Consider the following 23,621-nt stretch of genomic DNA (forward strand, 5'->3'; position numbering starts at 1 on the left):
TCAAAATCCATAAAAATAAAAAAGTAGAATTTGGGTTTTAGTAGGAACTTAGGATTTTGCGATTTTACCACCTCTAAGATATACACTTTCTATTTCTTGAAAATTTCGTTAAAAATCATTTTATCACTAATGAATGTGTTAACTATTGAATTATCGGGAGTTAGTTTTCTAAAACTAAAATATTTTCATATATGTCTCCTTATAAGGTGCTCTAACCTTCCAGACTTAGAAAAATATGACTTTGAATTCTCGATACTTGAAATTCATTTGGTTTTCATTCTCACAAAATAATACTTGATATTGAAATTGATTTATGTTGAAAACCACAACCTTGATTCATAACTTAGGGATTAAATAAAATATTATTTTTCATCATCAAAACTAAGTATATAAAAGTAAAACAATAGTAGTGTGTTTTATTTGATAAATAAAGTATCTAGCATCTATTCTCTTAGATATATGTATTCATGCTTAGGAAAGTGATCCTAAGTTCCAAATCATAGAGCCTAAGTTATCTATTTGATATTTAGTATCAAATTCCTAAGATTCTCAATGTTCAGAAATTTAATGGAAGAACACTTGAAGAACTTATAATATTAAATGCATGTTGCTTGATAAGCAACTCATTCAAGTATTTTTAGGATTGATATATGTTTTCCAAGCAATGCTTCCTACGTGTTGCTCATATTTAAGTTCAATGTATTTGAGTAATGGAATTCTAAAGTTTCCATCTTTCTCGAATTACTCAAAATATGCATTAGTTGTATATATGTATTGAGCTTATAGAATAAGATTCATATATGCGCAACTAAGTTTATGTGTGCTCTTTCTTTGAGAAGATCATGATGATCAAGCTAGAATATATTTATGTTATATGCCTTATCAAGCTTTTGTGCTTTGTTGAGAAACATATTTTTGTTCAACATATTTACAATGCTTTATATGTTCTATGTATTTCATGTTACTTGACTAATGAATGTTTCATGTGTGGTTCTCAACTTATTATCAAAGCCATGCGCTTTAAGAATATTTCATTATCTAGGCTCCTCTAAGACTTTCCAAGTAACCAAGTGGATGTATTTGAAAAGTTAGTTTTATCCAACTTTCATAAACAACACTTGTGTTTGTTTGAGCTATGAGAAAAATGTGTTCTATATTTTAAGCTAAATGTTTATAATATTTAGATGTTGATGAGAAACTTATGCTTCACATATTAATGATTTATGTTTCTCATTTAGTTGTTGTTAAGGAGAAAATTGTTTTGATGTTATTCAAAACAATATATATTGTTTGATTGACAATCAAGTAAGGGAGTGAGCTTAATTGAGTATATTTGAATGTCACTTGAGTGAATGCTCTTGGTAATCAAGTGTTTATTGCAAGGTTCTGGCTATTTCAGAAGCAATCGAGTGATTATAATCATAGTCAAGTGTTTCACCTTTGTAATCAACTAAGAGTTATGCATAATTGAGTATAATCTTGTATTAGTCGAGTATATCTCTTTCCTAGTCAAGTATGATTGCTTAATCAGAGTTTAATCGAATATTTTTGGGAGCAATCAAGTATATATTGATGGATAATCGACTATTAGTGAGTGATAGTCAAGTATGTTATGAAAGCTCTTTGTATTTCAAATTAAATTGAGTAACTGATGAGCTTACTTGAGTATTTGATGAGATCAATCGAGTATCTAAAGTATAATAGAGTGCTGACAAAATATACTCGAGTATGAAGCTTATATAATCGAGCATAGAATTTCATTAGTCGAGTGAGAGCCTGAGTTATTCGAGTGAATGGCTACTGAACTCAAATTTTATAGCTATTAAACTAGTCGTTAGACTAGCCCTTGGATGTGCTTTAAAGGCACAGATTGGACCGTTTAGGCTCTAGAAAGGCTCTAAATATTCCATAAATAATTGAGCATGATTCTTAAATATTCTAATGATTATTTTATGAAAAAAGTAAGATATCCTTGCATATTTCCATCATTTAGACAACAACTATAAAAGGAGATGAGGATGAAGAAAAATGTTGTTGTTCTACTACTTCCTACAACTATCTTGAGCCAAAAGAATACTTCAAGTTCTTATCTTCAATCAGAGAAGGAAAGAAAGAGTGCTTATCATTTTTACAATCCTTTATCTCTATTTTCTATTGTGAGAAGCATATTTTGTATTTTACCTCAATCTTATGAGAGCTTCTCAACTAAGCTTAAATTGTAATCTTCTTATCTCTTATTATGGTTATGACTGATCCCTAAAAGGCAAGAGATTGCGCCTAATCCTTTGAAAAGGCAAGAGGTTACACCTGATCATGTAAAAGGTAGTGGTTTCGGTTGAGTCTTGAAAAATCGACTATATTAGTTACTGTTGAGCCTGTTAAAAATGGAGCTTACAGCTGCACATATGAAAAGCTGAGGTTATAGTTGAGTCTAAAAAAGCTAAGTGAATAAATCTTCGTGAGGAGCCAAGGGAGTGGAGTAGACTTGTTGGTCAAACCACTATAAATCTGTGTGTGTTGCATTTTTTATTTCTTTCTTTTATGTCAACACTTTCATTCATCCTTCAACAAGAGTCATTTTTCAGCATCCTTGATTTCAGCTTTAATACTTTCAACAACTAATTTCTAAAACTGTAAAAGGATCAATCTTTTTGTGTTGAATTTATTTTACACTCGAAACACATCATTTTCTCTCAAGGTTATAGTTAAAGCATCAATTCTTATATTTTAAAAAGCTCAAACATTTTTATTCAAAGAGTGTTTAAAATCAAAAAAATCTTTTAAAACCCAATTCACTCCCCTCTTGGGTGTCCGTCAGTTCTTTCAGCTGGTGACGCAAGGCAGCTACAGTTGGCAACGTGAGGCAAAAATGACTAACGACACAATGCGGCTGCAGCTGGTGACCTAAGGCGATAGCGACTACAGCTAGGGACACGAGGTATAAACAGCTGCAGCTAGTGACGCGAGGCAGTTGTGGCAGCGGATGGTGATGCGAGGTAGCGACAGTCACGAGGGTTCACAGTTGGAGCACAAGAAGCAAAAAGATTGGGAGAAGAAACCCTAGAGAGAGAGAGAGAGAGAGAAATAGCAAGAAGATAAAAAATGAGGCCCCTCTCCTCCTTAATGGGGGACCACACACAAAAAACCTTGGCCTAGTCAAAAATTTTGCCAAAAAAATAAAGAACTCACATAAGAAGAGAAACGTGCAAAAGAATCAATAAAAAATGATTACTCTTCTTCCTAGGAAATCAAGAAAAAAGAGTAGAGAGAAATTGATACGTCATAATAAAAAAAATAAAGGGAAAAATTAATTAAATCATTTAATCAATCCAAAGGGATGAAAGGAAAAGAAGGCATGCGGTATCCTCGTAGCCCAACCGACCCCAAAGGACTGGAGTCGAAGGCACGGCCTACGGTCATGCGACTATGGCTCATTGTCGTGCCACAACCCACGGCTGTGTCATGGCTCATGGTTGCAAAGCCACGTCCCACAGTTGGGCTCACAGCCCATGGCCTCAGGCCAGCGGTCCCACTGTCCAATAAGGTGTACATGAAATCCTGTGCACCGTCAAAGTATTTTCCCAAATGCAAGAGGGTCCCACACAACACGTAAATCAGCTAAGTTTGATAATTAAAAATCCTTTCAAGAAAAGTGTGTGAAACATCCTAAATTTTTTAGCGTGTTATAACTTAGGATTTCAGGAATTTTTTTTTTTTTTTTCACAACACATCCACCGATGTACAACATACAATTCCTAAAAATCCCAATATCACATTCTCAGCCTATCAAACCCAACGATCAAATAGTTAAGACAAGTGTTATGATTACAAATGCAGAAGCTAGATTGAACCTGATATGGTACATAACCATAATGCTTTATTTATCATATGAGAAATCGTTTAAGATGCCTACAAAATAAATTACATGGATACCATCTCTCGAAAGCAATAATCGTATGTCCCAAACATAACCAAAAACATACTAAGGTTCGTATCAGTTTCGTACATAATTTAAGACATGCTAAACATGCTACACACGACAAAATAAGCTTATTCTTCAACTATCTCCTTTCCCTTAGAGCCGCTTGTCGAACTTGGAACGTTTGAATATTCCAGGGACACAATCCAATTAGAAGATGAATCTTTTAGTGAGAACTCCAAAATAGTTTATATAAATGCATAAACAAGTATAAAATGTATGAGGAAACAACGAGGACTACTCCGAAGTGCCTTGTGAACATGTCAGCCTCCTCTAACAAGAGCTTTCTCTACGGCACACGCAGGCACATCTCGGGAGGTCCCTAACCATGTCACCTCAACCCAACCTCATAGAACTCATGCAATCACCACATTTGTTATCCCTTAGACTCATAGTCTTCCCCACGAGATCTTTCTCGATGGCACACGTATATCGCCTCTCGGGGGATATCTAGACTTTTACCCTCGGGCAACAATAGATAGGTATAACAGTATGGCCACACGAATTTTATAAATGCAACAGTTAAAAGCCAACAGCATATATTTCCAAGAAAACACATTTCATATATGCAACATGATTTCATACAAGAGAACAATAAGAGTTTGCGTACAAAAACTTCATAAAATACGTTTCATGCAATAAAAGTCTATAGGATTTGGAGTTCACAAGCCTCACCTTGAACTTAATTCGGAATTTCTTGAAATTCATGCTCGACCTCGATTCTCATGTCAGGCGTACTATTGCTCAACCTCAAGCTTCAATGATCCCTAGCCATCACATTTATTCAAAGGAATATTAATATTTATTTTTTTCATAATTTTTCTCTATTTTCTTTCTACTTTCTCCTCGAAAATTTCAAAATAAATATCTCTTCAAAGTTTTTCACAAGTTTTTCTCTACCATAAATCATAAAATATTTTTCTCAAAATATATATAAAAAAAAAATAGGAAATTACCTTGCCCTACGCGCCTGCACTTATTGGACCGCGCATGTAATGCAAGCACTAGTTGTCTTCAAGCTTTTTTCGATCGTCGGCGATGCTTCGATGACCAAAATTCTTGCACCACCTTGAAGCCCTCTTCTAGTAGATACAATGGGTATGCTTCTTGGCCCGAAATCACCACCAGATGTGCCTCGAAATGGCCAAAAACAGTCCAGCTCTAATGTCTCTTCAATTTTTTGTCCACCCTTCGAACACCACTCAAACCATCACGAAAACACTCCAAATTCTCCAGAAATGATGCCCAAGACCTCTAGAGAAAAAGCCCTTTATCAAATCTCTCAAAAACTCACCAAAACTCAAGCAATGGAATGCTCTAAAATCGGTTAAAACCCTCACTTATTTATAGGCAAAATCTGGCCTCTCTTCGGCCAATCAACAGCCATTACGTAGCCCAGACGCTTCCTAGGACGATGGTGGCCATGCCTTAACGAGATGTTATCGTCCCATCGTCGAATTTTGGCCCATGTGCGGCAGCCAGATCGATCATGCCTTGTTGTAGCATTTTTAAAAATTGCATTTTGGCCCCCAGCTTCTTTCTTTTGCATTTTGGCCCTCTTCCTCAAGTTATTAGACTTTGATATTTTACCACATGAACCCCTAAGTTCCATGCTTCTCAATTGGCCCAATAAATTTGAAAAAATATCATTTTCATCCTTTTTTCAACTAGAATTGAAAATTACACTTAGGCCCCATATATATGTTTCAACCGTAAAACCTTTTATTCCATCCCGAAACCACTTAAGGGTTGTTTTAATCACAAAATTAGAGCCTCTACTGGGTTTTGTGGGTTTCTCGAAATCCCTTTACCATCATTCGGTCTTTTAGGCTATAACTTAGCTATACCGAAAACTGTCCCGGATTTGATTTCTTTCAATGTCATAAATCTTGGCTCGAGACGCTCGTCGATGTCATACCCTTATCTTTAGAAATATAAGTTCTAAGGCACTCCCTGTTATCGATTCAGCAATTTATTTTAACATCAAATCAATTTTTTGGTATTTTAAACTCATCTAAATTACGTGGTAATCTCACAAAAACATAAGGTATTATAGTGTAGTGCCATGCCTCTTTGAGAGAGTTCTCTCAAAGAGTAACCTCTTGGGGAAAGAGGTATCTTGAAAAGGAACCTCTCGGATTCTCTCGAAGAGCCTCTCTCTGAGAGGCCAAAAAGATATCGTACACATGTCCCAATCAACTGTTGTGTGGACTTCTATAAAAGGAAAGACACAACACAATTAGCGAGATCAAAACATCTGGTAACCTATCTCGATTCTCTCAAATTTTCCTTTTCGAAGTCCTTACGTTTCTTCTCGCGGCTTTTCCTTTCCCTGCATACTGACTTGACCATCGAAGGGTCTTCGCAGGAAATCTTTCCCGCAAGCCTTTTAACCCTTATTTCGTGTTGTAACTCTTCCATAAGTTGAGATCAGGTCAACCGTGTCCTTCCGAGAGAACCCGTGTTCTCTCCAAGACCCCCGAAGCACCTTCCCAAAAGAGGTATCTTTCCTTTCTGAAAGCCAACCTATTCCTCTCCAAAAGGTGTATCAGACCCCCTCCAAGAATCGTATATAGAACCGGGCACCTGGCCATCTAATCTCTCCAAGAGGCCCAACTCTTCTCTCCACGAGGAGCCCTTTCTCCTAAAGACCAGCTAGACTAGTTTCTCTCTACCAGGTGCCTTCTCTCCGAGACACTAGTTCTCTCCATGAGGTATCTTTTCTTCGGGAGATCAACTCTCTCCATGAGGTGTCTTCTCTCTGGGAAAGCTCTTTCAACGACTATGCCTTCGGGCATCGATATCTCATTCGACTTCTAACAACGATTTCCCTCACTCTAAACAAGTTTCAATTGTTGTATTTTGACAACAAAAAAAGAATAGACAATTATTCACAAGAAATTTCATCCTCGAAAAAGGGCAAGATAAACATCATCTATAAAAGATAAATGTTATCCATAGCAATCCTAGTTCTAGCCAGACTAGAAATAATTAAGATAAACATTATCTTCAATAAACCTAATCCTGGGACACTTTGGATGACTCTATATTCCTCTATAAATAGACAAGCATTCATTCCAAAAGAGATGCGTCTCTAATACTGATTTCAATACTGCTTTCATTATCTTTAATTAAGAATCAGAATATTTGTGTCATCTGATTGTTTTCTTTCTTACAAATACAAACAGCTTGATGATGACATTTCTAGTCAAATAAATTCATTATTGTATCTACGCAACAACAAATCTCATTTGAAGTAAGGAAGTGAGCTAAATCGATTTCAGTCAAGTATGCTTATCAAACAATCGAGTAAAATCCTATTGTATTTAAGTAAATCATTTCTACATAGAAGATAATCAATTACAAGTTAAATTGTATTTGAGTAAGTATGAAATTATACTCGACTAAATATATTTTTTGTAATCGAGTATTTATGACAAGTCTCTAGAGTAGTAAGGGTAATCGAATACTCTAAGTTGTAATTGCATTAATGTCTAAATATACTCAAGTAAATTCAAATTGTAATTGAGTATTTATTCTCCAGTAAATTGCTAAAGTCTTTGAACCTTTGGTGTAATCGATTGTTCAAATTTGTAATTGAGTAAATGTTAAAGCATAATTGACTAAATTCATCGATGCAATCGAGTAATCATTACAAATCTTTTGTCTTAGAATTGTAATCGAATACAAATATTTTGTCCAAAAATAGTCAATTACAAACTATATGCACTTGAGTATTTGTAAAAATTAATCAAGTAAACTGCAAATTATACTCGAGTAAATTCTTGTTGTTTTTTAATTTATAACCATTATAGAGCATTTAATGTGCACAATTCTACTTTTCAGTTCATGATTGATTCATTAAATATTGATTGATCATTTTTAGACAATTTACACATTAAATATCTATTTATAACTTCTTTGTGAGCTTGTCTAGAGAGAAAATATGGCAATTACAAAGAAGATATTTTTTATTCAAGAAAATCCAATTGAACATCTAAGATGTGAACACCATATAAAGAGCTGGAGTTTGAAGAAGAAAAAGGGATACAAGAATCGAATAAGAATAGAGATAGAGCCGAGAAACAGAAAACTATTTGCACTCTCAAAAAGCTTACTTCAAGTGCGCTTCATGCAAACACATCCTTAGAAAAAAAAAAATAGAGAGATTGATCTTAACTTTTTTCTATCATTTTCATCTCTTTGTAATGCAAGAGAAGTGATTGTATTCAATTATCTCACTCTCAAAACTTCTCTTGTATATCTTTTATCCACATTCAATTGTGAGATTGTAAAGGTTACGTCTAATCCTTGAAAAAAGCAATGGTTGTAGCTGAAGTTCTTTAAAATCCATCTGTTTGTAAGAAGATTTGTAGACGATCCTCTTGTAAAAACTACCCAAGTAAGTTGGTTGACTAAATCCTTGAAAAGGAACCAAGATAGTGAAGTAGACAGCTAGTCAAACCACTTTAAAATCTTTGTGTGTTGTATTCTTTAAATTTCCCTTTACTTTTTACTTTAGTTTATTTGAGAAATTTTTTAAGGGTGAAGCTTAATTCACCTCGCCCCCAGCTTAAGCTAACTATGTTTTTCAAAGTATTTGAGCGTAAGAAGAAAATATGAGTAGAAGAGTGGGCATACCTGAATGGATGAGGACCCCCCCTCCCCCTATTTATAGTGATAGAGAAGGCTAACAAAGGACGTGTGACCTGCTATTCTCAACAAGTATCTCGAAGGTAATTTTGACTTGGTCTTGTGGGGTTTGCAACTTCTCGAGAAGGTCTCTCGCATGGCCTAGAAACAAGCTCATGAGGCTAGGTGACCCACGAGAGCCTTCAAGGTGTCTTTGGAAAAGGTGAGTGACTTGTGAATCCCCTTGAAGGGTCCCTCAACGTCACCACAAGAGAGGCTCTCAAGAGAAGTCACTCAAGCGACTCATTACACAGCACAGTGTGCGAGTGAAGGGCGCAAATGTGGGCACGCGAGCATGGAACCCCCATTCGAGGGTGCCTAAGGTGCATAAGCATGGGCGCACGAGCCCCACCCCCAACTAAACCCCATTCAGGGGTGTCTGGGCATAGCCCTGCATGTAGGGGCCCGCACCCACTCCCAAGTAACCCTCACTCGAGATTGCGACGGTGCCATGAGGTGGCCACCCCCAAGTAACCCCCACTCGAGAAGAGAGGGGAGGAAAGAGCCTAGGGTGGTTCTAGGGCAGCCACATACTGTGGCCCTACACGTAGTCTCTCCCTCCCCACCTTGCAATTGCCACCCCCAAGTGACCCCTACTCAGGGATGGCCCTCGGGTGACCATTCTTTCCCTTGAGCCCTTGGCCAATTTTTTTGACTATTTTGGCCCAATTCAGCTTTATCCATATTGTAGACTTATTTTGTCAAGCGTAAAAGTCTCTAAAGGCTCTAAAGCCCAGGGCCTCTTGTGACTGTGAAGGTGAAAGTAATTAAGGAAAGTTAGTTAGACTCTTATAATTATATGTCTATATGTGCCTAAAATACCTAAATAAGAAATTATTTTGCACAAAGTTCCCCACCCCCACACCATCTTTCCAGCAAAACACCCGAGAGAGAGATGTATGATGGTTTTTTTTTCTTTTTTTTTCTTTTTTTGATAAATGAATTTAGCATAGCAGTATTTCGTCCGCAATTATTTTTAGTTACCCCCACAACATTTAAAGCAATCATCGTCCAACACATTTTTCGTCCAACACATTTTTCATTTCTCCAAGCATCAATCACTGAGAAAAAAAGAAGAAGAAGAAGATTTCTTGACAATCCGACTGCAACCTTTTCCTTGTGCAAAGGAAAATTTGTTCAAATCGCAATTCTCACTAACCATCACCAGCCTGCTGCTATACCTCCCTCTGGGTCATTGCAAATTTCTCGGCAGCCTGGCCTTGGGTGCAATGCCAAATTCAATCTTCAATATCCGGCACATGGCCATCATTGTGCTGGTGCTCACCATCGTCTCCTCCTACTCCATAATCAATCCACGGTAGCATTGACTCGAACAACACAACTAATGGATTACGATTCCTAACATCGCGGGGGGGAGCCTGCACGCCTTGAGCCGGGTTGGCAGCTTGGCGACCATTCAGTTGTACCTCTCTCATTCTTGGGTCAACCAGAAAATTTTGCAGGTTATCAGGGGGCATTGTCGACACTGAATCCGAGAAATCCGATACCAATAAATGGGGATACCTGGAAAACAAGAAATTTTCTTTTAGTTTAGAAACGCTGTTCTAGATGCACAACTAACCTACCAGCACAAGAATACTACTCGCCCCTTCTAGATGCACAACTAACCTACCAGCACAAGAATACTACTAGAACAAGTAAAAAGATCAAGAAGAAGAAAGCTGTAGGCAGGACAACCCCTGTGAATGTAAAGAAAATACTCACTCATTTTTCTCCAATGAAAATGCTTCTTTCCTCACACAAGCCCAGTCCTGAATGTCTATTCTATTATTCTCCAGTGTTTCAATCACCAGCATTGCAGAGTTCCTAAGCAATTTTTGCAGGTCAGGAAGCCTCCAAATGATATAACTCCTTTCAATATATATATTAATCAGATGGTCCAAGGATGGGCTCCCCGTTTGATCTGATCTGAAAAAACTGTTCTTGAGTATGTTTGTCCATGCCTGATCTTTCAAAGGTACTTTCGTAACTAATTTTTTCAGAACTGATGGGTGAAGCATCAAAGCTTGCTTTAGAAGATCAGTCGAAGAAGCTTTTCTAGACTCGGTTGTGGAAGATTTTGAAATTGCTGGATCCTCGAGATAAAATCGGCAAACGGCAAGAGAATATGAAAAATTTGGAAATAACCATAAGGAACTGTCAGAGCCATATTCCTCAGAGAACCGTTCCAACCACTCATATTCTTCAGCCCTCAGAGAGAAATAGTCAACGCTAAACATGGCACCCTTTGGATCATCTGAATCTAGTGAAAGTAACAACTTACAAATTTCAAGAGCAGAGCGATGGCATCCACGCCTGTCCATGTTTTTCATGTGAGCAAAAAGGGTAGAGAATAAAGGTCTGTTATTTTCATGACTATATTTCAACTGGCAGTTCCCCTGCAAGGGGTTGAACATTGGATGCCAGGCGCATTCTAAGCCATATAAACACTTTGCAATAGCATCTGCTGACATTTGACGTTCACCCATGAACTCAAAATATTCTGCCATAGTAATCAATGAATCTGAATGATAGGGATGATGCAGCAGAATACTAGCTATGCCATTAAGATCGTGTATTGCTTTAGCTGCTTCATATGCTCTCTGAACTTCACCATAGGAAGATGAGTGTACATACCTACACAATCACAAAAACTGATTTAAGGTTCAGTTAAAAATACAAAACACAGCCTACTTGTGCATTCAATGAAAAATTATATCTTATCAATGTCTACTTAGCAAACCAAAAAAGAAAACATGAAAAGAAAGAAGGAAAAAAAACAGCCCCAGTTCTTTGGAAAATTACTCCACAAATAAATGGAAATTTAGAGAACTTGTTCAAACACAAAAATTCTCTAAACAAAAAATGGAGATTTGGAAAACCCGGTTCTCCAAGATTTGGACTGAACTTGAAAAATTCCTAAAATGAGCTCTCCAAATTTTCCTCACTGGTTTGAAGATTTGGAAAATGCTGTTTTCCAAAACATGTACCACTCTAACACAAGTTACACAAAAGGAAAACTTCCCACTCTCTCTTTTGAAGATATGTTCAAATTTCCTTTTTTTTTCTTTTTTGGTAGTTCTAACATTTGAATACTTTTTTTTTTTTTGGGGGGGGGGGGGGTAGTTCTAACATTTGAATACAATTTCCAAATCTTCTACACAAAATGAAAACTAGAGATTACTGGGGAAACATTTTCCATGAATGAAAAAAACTGAGCTGTTTCACGTTTGATAAGTATACAAACTGGCACATTTCCATATATAAAAAAGTCTCTTAAAACATTTACATCTAAACAAAGCAAAGCAGCAAGAAGGTAGAGTATCTCAAATACATCAAATCAATAGAGATCCATCTACAACTAATGCAATTTAGTGAGTCAGTCCACCATTAAGAGTTTCCTATCACCTTTTTTCATTTTTCCCATTGTTTTTCACCACAGTTGAAAATAAATTAATATCAAGTCAACGGTTACATAAAATGGTTAGTGCCCCTGATGAGCATAGTAATTCCTACAACACATGGACTCAGGTAAGGAACCAGGTGCAGTTGTATAAACATGCTTTTGACCATTAACCTTAGGATATTGGGATTTGTACCTGGAAGTTGGATCTGGTATTGGATATGTTGTGAACATTTAAATTTAATGCACGTGATATAATATTCTAACACACACACATTATTGTTCAAAACTGTACTTGAAACGTACAAGAAAATGAGACTTCTCTATCTTACCTGTGTTAAAGCTTCCAAAATTTTCTTTAGTACCAAATATGAGCTTCACTTTCTTAAAGTACCAGGCCGAAGGTGAATGAAGAATATCTTGTGTGGCTCAAATCAAATCAGTTACTTTTAGGCTGGTTGTTCTCAACAATCAGCAAAGAAGTGCTTGCTCAGGTTGTTCATTGTGAGTCATCATCTAAACTATGGTGTGCACTCAAAAATCTATACTCAACAGCAAACAATGGCGAAGTCTTTTAACTCAAGCAACAACTTAGGTTAACTAAGAAAGGTAAAGGTTCTATGTCAGTAAATGAGTATATTTTGAAGATTACTATTAGACATGCTCTTACTGCTACTGGGGAACCTATGTCTGATAAAGACTTACTATGAATTGTTATCAATGGTTTAGACTCAGATTACTGTTGTCTCTCATCAAATATCAAATGGATGAGATAAATCTGGAGAAGGTTCAGTACTTGTTCCTTATGCATGATAGTCAATTCTATTGATGGAAATATCTCTGTAAACGTTGCCTCTAATTGGTCATGAAATGTGGATAATAATAGACGTTTCCATCGATTTGATAGAAACTTTCAGCATCCAAAATTTATTGGTTCTGGTATGCCTGTTGTTCAAACAGATCAGAAAGCTTATTTGGCAGCTACTAGTGGTTCTACTGAAGTGTCTTTTAGCTGAGGCAAGTCCAGTTCAATATTCACATTTTTCTAGTACACCTGAAGCCTATTTTGCCTCTCCTGACACCCTGAATGAGTGATCTTGGTCTCTTGATTCTGGTGCAACAAATCATATTGCCTCTAATCTCAACAATCTAAATCTTCATTCTCAGTATCAAGGTACTAAGAAAGTTACAGTTCGCAACGGTAAGAAACTGAATGTTACACATGTAGGTTTTAGTCATTTACATACACAAACTAAACCAGTTTCTACTCTTTCTTTACCTAATGTCTTACATGTTCCAGCAATGACCAAGAATCTAATCAGTGTTTCTAAACTTACAAAAGGCAATAATGTTATTGTTGAGTTTCATGCTGATTCTTGTTTGATTAAGGACAAGGACACGTGAACTGTGCTACTCCAAGGTCAACTTAGAGATGGATTTTATCAATTTGCACCTGCCTCTTCTAGAAGTTCATCTCTACTTTCAAGTCCTGCTCCAATTTCTTTTTTCCAGTTCAGCCTCAGTTTCTACTAATGAAGACTCCTTTGTTTTCACCATTTTATTCAGGCTTTAAGACTTTTTCTACACAATTGAATCCTAGCTTAAAACAATGTAATGCCAGTTCTTTCACTGCAAGTACAGTTTGAAATAAAACTGTGTGATTTCTGGCATACAAAGCTAGGTCATCCTCATTTTTCTGAACTACTGATAATTTTGAATAAAATGAATGTTTCCTGTTCACATTCATCTCTTTCTTTTTGTGAATCCTATTAAGTTTGGCAAATGCATCAATTACCTTCTAATGATTGTGAAATTAAAGCCAAACAGCCCCTTGAACTTGTCTATTCTGATCTTTGGGGACCAGCTTCTCATCTTTCTACTAAAGGATATAGGTCTTATATTATTTTTGTTAATGCTTATACCAGGTATACCTGGCTTATACCCTTTGAAATTAAAATCTGAAGCTCTTGCCACCCTTATTAGATTCCATAAGTTTGCGTACAGTATAATACCAAACTCATATCTTTAAATCTGATAATGGTTGTGAATTTAAGTGTTTCTTCCTAATTTTCATCAGCATGGTATTCAACCTAGACTTGCTTGTCCTCATACACATCAACAGAATGGTGTTGCATAAAGAAAACATTGACACATAGCTGAGATGGGTTTAACTCTACTTGCTTATGCTTGTATGCCCTTAAAATTTGGGGTAGAAGCATTTCAAGCTGCAGTTTTTCTTATCAATCTATTACCTTCTTCAGCTCCAAAGATTTCTTCTCCTTTTGAGATGCTTTATCATAAATCACCAAATTATTCATCACTTCAGCCTTTTGGTTACACCTGTTTTCCTTACCTTGACCCTATAATCATCATAGTTAGATTTTCGTTCTTCTTGAGTGTGTTTTCATAGGGTATGGTCAGACACATGCTGGGTATAAGTGTTTGCACCCTTCAGGCAAAATCTACATTTCCAGATATATTCACTTCAATGTATCTGAATTCCTTATAAAGTCTTAATTTTATCTTCACCAGTCTCAGCTCCTTCCTGTTTTGTTTCCAGTTTACCCATTTCCTACAATCTTTTTCATCTCCTTATTTCTCCGTAGCAGTCTCCTAATACTTCACCTTCTCATCAAGATACCTTTACCCTTTCACGGCAGCCATAGAGGTTACTTCCTTCTTCATCTCAGCCTACATTACAATCTAGACTTTGTCCTAAGCCCAAGTCTGTTCATCCTATGATCACTGGATCAAAGAGCAAACGACTTTTATCTACCAAACCCACATCCTTCTCACCAATTCCTTAGTGAATGAACTAGAACCTCATTCAGTTAAGGCTGCTTTATTAGACCCTAGATGGCTTAAGGCTATCAAGAAGAATTTGCAGCCATACAGCATAATGACACCTGGGAGATTGTTCCACATTCTTCTGACATGAATCTGATTGGTTTAAATGGGTATTTAGGATCAAATATAACCCAGATGGTACTGCTTTTAAGTACAAGGCTTGATTGGTTGCTAAGGGTTCTCATCAAACTCCTGGTGTAGATTTTTTCTGAAACATTTAGTGTTAGTGCCCTAATACTAGATTTAGATGACATCTAGCGGTATCAATTAGGGACTTATGATATAAATCTTGCAAATATAATAAAATATGTTTTCATATTTTAAAATCATATCTTCATTCATACCTCTCCAATTATCGTATATGAATGAGCCTTTAGATTTCCTATCGATTGTCTTATTCTTAAGTGTTAAGAATATATAACAAAGACTATCAATCACGGACTGACACATGGCTTACTACATTTGATTAGTATGAGATACTAATGATAAAGGATGGTGAGACATGTGGGTAGATGTTAGTGGAACATCTACTGAATGTGACGAACATGACAAATCACATGGTTGAGAGGATATTTGATCTGTCATAGGCATTCGATTGTGTTACTGGTCCTTAGACCAGAGGCAACACAGTTGTCTTGTATGTTGGTGGCTGAGACTTACCTTTGTTAAAAACCGTCCAGTTACCGAATAAAGAAATGCACTGTATGGTCTGTGTGCAGTAGCGTATGGAGGCAAGTGATTGCTAATAGGATTCGTCGCGAGGCGAATATCCTATGCGATCAGTGGTGGTTGTGGTTGTATGAATCTCTGTCTAGAGTACACTTGATTGGAAAATGTTTCCAATGTCAGAAGAAGTTCCGATGTGTCATCTCGACTGCACCACACTAGATCTTGGCATAGCTATCGAGTTAGTAAGTTTGATCACTCTATGACTTTCACTCGATCGGGATGTTAATCGATGGAGGGATTATAGTACATGGGAATCGGAAACTCAAATGGGTTCTCATTGAAGTTTGACTTCATTACTGGTAGGATTGCCCTGACATAATGCTAGTTGTCACTCGGGGTACTTTGAGGAGATAGAGAGATCCTCATTGTAGACCAAAGTTGTTTGTCGATGTCAAAGTGTTTGACGCGTCCTGATTGCTACTTAGTAGTGAACCTAGAAGGTCACACGCATATCCAAATGTGGTTGACTAAGCAATTTTGAAGTTATGATTAATGATCGTCATTAATGATTAATGATGACACCGTTAAGAGTTAACGAATCAAGTTCGGAATTAATTGGAATAACTGTCAAGAGTTGACAGGCATGTCGTTAAAAGTTAACGGATCGGGTTTGGAATTAATTGGAGTAACTGTCAAAGAGTTGACGGGCATGTCGTTAAGAGTTAACGGGAGTCTCAGTTTCATCATGAGATGGTGAAAGTGTCATTAAGAGTTAATGGTGGGGCCTAGATGCAATTTGGAGAAACTTAAGGTAAAGAGAAGAAATTGTTGACAGCCCTTTATGAATTGTCGACAGTTTGTTGGAAATCTGAAGGAAACTGTCAACAGTTTCCGGGAAACTGTCGACAATTTCTGTCGCGAACCAGGACAACTCCTTTGTCTTTTTTGCGCCGATTTGGACGACGCATGGCAGAAGGCTTCGACAAAAAAGACGTCCTTCATCCTTGGAGGTCTGGATGGTCTCCCCTTTTATCCCCTCACGCTTCATTGTGGTCATTTGTCCATATTAGGCGTTTTAGGGTTTTGGTTTTGAATATAAAAGGTAAGAAAAAGCAGAAAGTGTAAGAGAGTTTTTAGCATTGGCGACTGTGGTTTTCTCTCGACCATTATGCCATTCTTCTTCCTCTTTCAATGCCCAAAAACCCTAGCCCATTGTTTCCACTTGTTGCTCAAACCATCTCTTGTTTTGCTTGAGTAGAAATCTCATTCCAATAAAGAGTTTATTGGATTGGGAATCCTTTGTTTTGAACCCAATATCCAGCTTGAATCACCCATAAGAGACTTGTCTAGCACATGGGTCTTCCTATGGGGATCATCTACATGAGGCGCGTGGACTAATAGGTCTCTCGTATTTTCGGGAGACGGGCTAGTCACCCAGCTTGTTGTTCGGGGCAATAGGAGACTGCCCGGTGGACTGTTCGTGAACTGTTGGAGGCAAGAGTTGCAGCCACCGGAGGTGTGTTCAACCTCTGCATCAGATTTGGAATCTCCATAAGGTATATCTCTAAACGCCCTATGGAGCCCTATGGAATGGTTTCAGTTTTATGCATATGATTGTATGATACCGAGTCTTGCAAGGTGGCTTTGCGCCTTATTTCCACTACGCATTTGATTGGTTTTTTGAAAAAGTTTTGATATCCAAAAAACCCTTGCATTTGGTACACCCGTTCCCCAACAGTGGTATCAGAGCCTCAGCTCGGTTTTCATCAATCTATGCTTGTGTTGATGTATTGTGTATGTGTTTCGGGTGGACATTTTCTCTCTGTTTTGCGGGTGCAACATCAAACTTTCGACAGGTGCAGCAAGAACTGTCGACAATTCTAAGCATTTGCCTTGATGAACTATTGACAGTATGTGCAAAACCCAAAAACTGTCGACAGTTTGTTCACTGTTTTTGTGAATTTTTGGGATTTTCGATTTCTGTTTTAATGCAATGTGATTGCTATGACTTAGAACAAGATTAATGCACATGATATGAGATATCAGTAATCCTAAAAATTATCCATATTACATTAACACGGATTTTGATATTTATATGTCTTGTTATTCAATGAGATTGAATGAAAGGGTGATCATGGACTTAAAATGCAATGTGGATGAATATTACAGTTATTTGTGAAATGGTCTGTAATAGTTTATTTTATTCCATTCGGGACTATAATGAGACACAAATCTCCTTGTCATTTTCATTTTTATCTTAGAAAAATGTATAGTATATTTCTCTATGTAAAATGAAGATGAAGGCATCAAGCGTTGGTGACTACAAGGAGCAAGAAGGCTAAGAGATTGTTATCCATATGAGATATGCGACATGCACATGAGATGTGCATGGTGTGTTTGTCTCCATTAATGCCATTAATTAAGTCTAGAGGCTCGAATTTAATTGATGAGCATAAAGTCCATGATCATCCTACTTTGTATGTATGCATGAGTTTATTATGTATGAGATACGTAAATGGAAAACTTAAATGCATGTGCAAAGTGAAACCTCCAAAATAAATTAGATTTATTTTGAATGCATGAGTAGGTTATGTGTGAGATAGATATGGGAAAACTTAATGCATGTGCAAAGTGTAAACTCAAAAATGAATTATGAATTTATTTTTGGATGCATGGGTTTATTTATGTATGAGATACATGAAAAAAAAACTTAAATGCAAGTGCAAAATGAGACCTTTAAAATAAAGACCAAAATCTTCCCAAACGTGCAAAATATTAGATACGATAAATATGATTTATCATAACCCTCCACCATTGTAGAAATTTGTCAATCTCTTCTCTTCTTCTTCTTATCTTCTTCTCATCTCTGCTTCTACTTTCTTCTTCCTTCCTTCCTTTTCCTGCTTTCTTTCTCTCTACCCTTCATTTCTTACAATTCTACATCATACCCTTGGTTCATCACTCCCGAAGATTCCTATCCCAACTAACCCTTACTTAGTTCAATACTACCATTTCTTGCAATTTTATCAACCTCAACGTGGCCAAAAAAACAACATTTCATTATTACCCATTTGCGTGTTCCCCTAGGAAAACCTCAGGATGTTGTAAGGCTTTCAAAGTGTCTTCAATGCTATCAAATTACATTATTGCAGTCATAAATTACAACATTGAATGTCACAAGGGAGTTTCAGATTCACCCTGGTCCACCTTAATGAGGATTTTGGATCTCCACATCCATCATGGTACAAGAGTGTCTTATAGTTCAACAAATATTCCACTTATCGGATGCAACAGTCAATAAATTAATCTGGTTAAACTCTTCATGACTGAGCAAATTTTTTTGCTGATATAAAACTGAGAGAGCATAGCAGTCTGATTCCAGTACAATCAAATGAGAATAAATTCACACAGCAAGTATCATGAAACAATATCTACCAGAATAAGAACAAGATTTACCTGAAATAGTGGTAACCATCTCTTGTTTCCAGAAGTTCCATTGACAAAGATCCATCCCAACGAGGCCAATGTTCTGATGGAGTGACAAGTATAGTCCTTCGATGCTTGTGGTTTCCACGTCTTCCCCCATGTACCTGTCTAGAACTGCCTGCTTGGTGACTCTTTTGAAATGAACCTACTACTTTTGAACCAAATATTCTTCGCAGCTCATTTTCTGCACTTAGAAACTTGGGATCAACTTGCAAAATGGAGGACTTGCCATGTTTACACAGGTTGTCAACAATTTCCAAATTTGTTTGCTTGGCTTTTGAAATACTACTAAAAGAGTTATCTTCAACAGATAAATTTTCCAACATAACATCCAAGTGGTTTCCAATGTTTTGTGCACTTGAAAAGCCATCTTCCTTGTTCTTTTTCTTTTTCTTCTTCTTTGTTTTGTGATTTGACAAGCGAGTGGTGTTGATAGAAGATTTTACAGAAAAGGTTTCTTTGTCATTTATGCTTCCTGCCGAAGGCTCATCGGCAATATCTGGCTCATGTTCCTGTCACAAAAGTTGAGAATTAGAAGCAAAATTCGACAATGCTATGTAAAACGATGAGCTTAGCAGCAGCAATAAAAAAAAGCTAGTAATATGTTAACAAACAAAACCATAGTACTCAGGCATCACTACATAACAATGAAAAATAATTTTTTTTAATATAACAAATGAATCCTTATCATTTGAGTACATCCAACAATTGCAAGAAAGAGTCAAAAAGAATGGTTTAAGACAAAAAGTTTGCCTCTTAACCACCCTCAAAAGCTCTCAAATTCTTTTCACATCCAAATATAGAAATGGTATAAAAAAGAATCATCATTGAAACCAAGGAAGCAGAAACTTCAGGTTGGATGTTGTACCATGATGTAGAAACAGAGCAGATGAAGAAGAAGAGAAAGAGATGAGACCAGTGTTATTAAAGGTAAGGTGCGCCAAGGCACAAGGTGCACCTTTGGCTCCTGGAATGCTCCCAAGTGGGCACAAACCAGCCAAGCGTGCCTAGGCCCACCAAGCCCTCAGGCGCAGCCTTGGGATTAGGCGTGCCTAGCTTTTTTTTAACTGTTTTTAGGGTTTATATATATTGTTTATTACTTTATTTAATTTTTTTACCGTTTAGGGTTTATATTTATTGTTGTAACTTTTTTAAAAATTAACTATATCTAATAAAATCCTAATGGAAAAAGGAAACTTTTGAGATTCCAATTCCCCTATTACTAAATACTAAATAAACAATAAATCAAAAGAAAAAAAAACAACATAAGAGCCAACAACAATAAAAAAACAAAGAAAGAAAACTGATCTTGATGAAGATGGAGAGGGAGATGATGTGGAAGAAGAGGATATTGAAGATGATGCTTCTAATGGTGGAAATATGGAAATGTTTTGATCTTGATGATAAGGATGATTTTTAAATTATTTAAAATGCATAATTAGTTAATCTTAATTAGGATTTAAGACCTATAAATTATTTAAAATTTAATTTAAGTTGATTTAAAGACTTTTAAATTACATCTTTTAACATTTTTTATTGTTCTTTTCATTTTATATATATGTATGTATATGCCAACAATAAATTTTAAAATTTCTTATAAAGTTTTTAACTTTTCTAATGCTTATAGGCGGGTTGTTGAAATATGATGGGATGTGCTTTGTTGAAATTTACAGGTATTAACTTCTTGTAATATTTCTTTTAGTTAGTATATGTTAATTTTTTTAATTTTCTTGATAACATGCTTGTGAATATGTTATTAGGAGTTTATTAGGAGTTAAAACCTATTTTATATCTTATTCTTCAACTAGGACATATAGTCAACATGCGCCTAGCATCCACCAGGCGCACACCTCACCTTGCACCCTGTGCCTCAGGCTCCAACACCCTTTGTGCCTTGGGCTTTTAATGACACTAGATGAGGTGAAGTGACGAATGTGAGGAGAGAGAATATTTGACAAGAGAAGAAGAAGAAGAAGAATGTGAGAAGATAAAAGAATGAGATCATAACTAACATCTTATTCAATAAACAAGAATCTAAATCTATATAATCTTTGCACAAGTGAGAAATTTATATGCCCATGCCATCATAAAAGTATGAAACCAAATCATAACATTCTAAATCCTCTTAAGTTTTCTCAAAGAAAAAAAAAAATGGATGGATCTTTTCTTCAAAAATATGCATGGCGTCAATGTATCACCTATTAAGAGACAAGAGGGTTCCAGAAAAGCCCAACACTAGCTCCACTAGGCAAAAACTAAAACAACAGTGAAGTGCTACAAACCTGATTCACAAGGTCAGCATAAAAAAAAATGGATGGATCTTTTCTTCAAAAATATGCATGGCATCAATGTATCACCTATTAAGAGACAAGAGGGTTCAAAAAATGCACCCAACACTAGCTCCACTAGGCAACAACTAAAACAACAGTGAAGTGCTACAAACCTGATTCACAAGGTCAGCATCCAACTTTCTTGATTGTTTTTCTTATGCAGACCTTGTCCTTGGCGAATGTCTGTTAATGGGGTGCAAAGTCTAGTGAATAAATTATTGATATATATAATAACGGTAGCAGCAGATACTAATGTTGGATGAGAGGCTAATATGGAGGATGACAACAGTGTACCAAGGCTGTCTACTGTGGTTTGCTGATTAATGGGAAGGCATGGGCAGTGAAGTTGGATCGAAGGGAGGCTCTCATACCAAAAAGATGTTGGAGAAGAAATAGAGAGAAAGAATAAGGGGGTGAAAGATGTGACAGAGGAAGAAAAGGAAGAAGAAACTGAGGAGCCTACTATTCTTCCAGGGAGGGGGGTAGGAGGGAGGTTCAACATCCAGAAGAATTTCAAAAAAAGGTCATAGAATGAGTGAACAGAAAAGGGCCATCCATCTATGTGTGGCAAGTCCATCTGTCCACTTCCTGCCCGCATTCTCAGATAACCATGCATAGTGTTGCAAAACAGTTGACAAGAGTCAACTACCCAGTCCTGACTGAAGATTATGCCTAAATTGTGGGGACCAACCACATTGCCCAGAAGGAAAAGGTACTCACCCCAGTGTAGTCAAAGGTGAGCACTTTGGTTGCCTAGGCACTCAGGCAACACAAGGCACTGGGGAAGCACCTCGCCTACTGCTAGGTGAGGCTCCTTCACTCAGGCGTTGAGCCCCACAAGTGCTCACCTAGGCTGTAACAAATCAACATCAAAGGAAAAATGGAAGGAGAGTGAAGGGTCATATGCAGAAGGCATGTGAAAGGTCTCTTGATGTAATAGGAGGAGTAAAAATGAAGAGGAAAATGAAAAAACAAAAGAAGAAGAGAAAATGCACCTGGCTCCTTCATTGTTTGCCTAACCAGTCAAAACTGACACTGTCAGTGCCCCATTTTTGTTGATTTTTGGTAGCTTTAATCAACCCAATACTATAGATTTTACGGAAGCAACTTCAAAAGCAGTTGCCAGAGGTAAGACCAAGTAGTCATGCACAGGGAACCCTTGGCACATGACGGCATGTTGCTGATCCTTTCCACAACTGTTCACCACTGGCAGGCTCCCCTGTGACAGGCAACCTTCTGGTGGCTATCCTTGCTCTAATATAACTCTTTAGTTTGGTTTATTGTAGCGATAATCTCTACTTGCACTGTTCAGTATTTCACTTTCCCTTTTATTGCTGCAGACTTTTACATGTTGCTATAGCTGTAAACCTGTAACTTATAACTTTATATATAATATTGTTTGTGTTAATATTTTATATTATAAAATATATTAGTTTGAATGTAACTTATATTTTTGTGTTAATATTATATATTATATTGTATGTTTGTTTGCTTTCCTATAGGTATTTATCATTGTTTACTTTTTATATAACTATTGAACGCTCGTTATATAAGTTATATTTTGTGTTAACGTTATATATTATATTGTTTGATTATTTTTTTAATATTAACACTATTTGTTATTAATTCTTTTTGTAAATTTAACGCCTCGCTCCAGTCAAGCAAGTGTTTTTTTTAGCATCTAGCACCTCAGACAATATAAGGTTCATAGCGCCTTTCACCCTTGACTACCTTGACTCACCCATGTATTTCTATACTAGACAAGGAATGAGGGCAGGAAACATGAAACAGAAACAGCGTATCATCATACTAATTATAGAGAGAAACAAAAGTTAGCTCCACTTTTGACCTCAAAAGAGAAAATACTCAGAATCTGCATGATGTCACTGTACATGTTTTCATTTATGCACGTGCAGTAGGAGAGACCGAGTTTGATTTGGTTGGGCAGGACTTACCCATGTGCAAGTACATGTGGCTGGTAGTTAGGTCAAGAGAATGCCAAAGAAAGATATGTGATGTAACGACCCGTTAGAGGGTCCAAAATTTATTTTTAATTATTTAAGTATTTATGTAAGTTTTGAGAATTTGTCAATTAATTATTTAATGTGGCAATTTAGATTTTTAATTGAGAAATAGCATTTAATGGCATTTAATTATTTAAGAATTAAATGCAAGGACATAAAGGTAATTCCATAATTTAATTATTAATTAAGAG

The 23,621-nt window shown here is 36.6% G+C and overlaps 1 protein-coding gene across 1 annotated transcript in view; it reads right to left on the bottom strand.

Moving 5' to 3' along the window:
- Positions 1-9,561: 9,561 nt before the first annotated feature.
- LOC127787061 (uncharacterized) overlaps positions 9,562-23,621 on the bottom strand; it is a 32,193-nt gene continuing 18,133 nt past the window's right edge. The window contains exons 2-4 of the mRNA XM_052314912.1: positions 19,047-19,588; positions 10,397-11,308; positions 9,562-10,195 (exon numbers count right to left, since the gene is read on the bottom strand). Coding sequence (XP_052170872.1) covers positions 9,910-10,195; positions 10,397-11,308; positions 19,047-19,588 — 1,740 coding nt within the window. The 3' untranslated portion in view covers positions 9,562-9,909. The remainder of the gene's footprint in view (positions 10,196-10,396; positions 11,309-19,046; positions 19,589-23,621) is intronic.

The sequence above is a fragment of the Diospyros lotus genome, chromosome 12, assembly GCF_014633365.1.
Source record: "Diospyros lotus cultivar Yz01 chromosome 12, ASM1463336v1, whole genome shotgun sequence".
NCBI lineage: Eukaryota > Viridiplantae > Streptophyta > Magnoliopsida > Ericales > Ebenaceae > Diospyros > Diospyros lotus.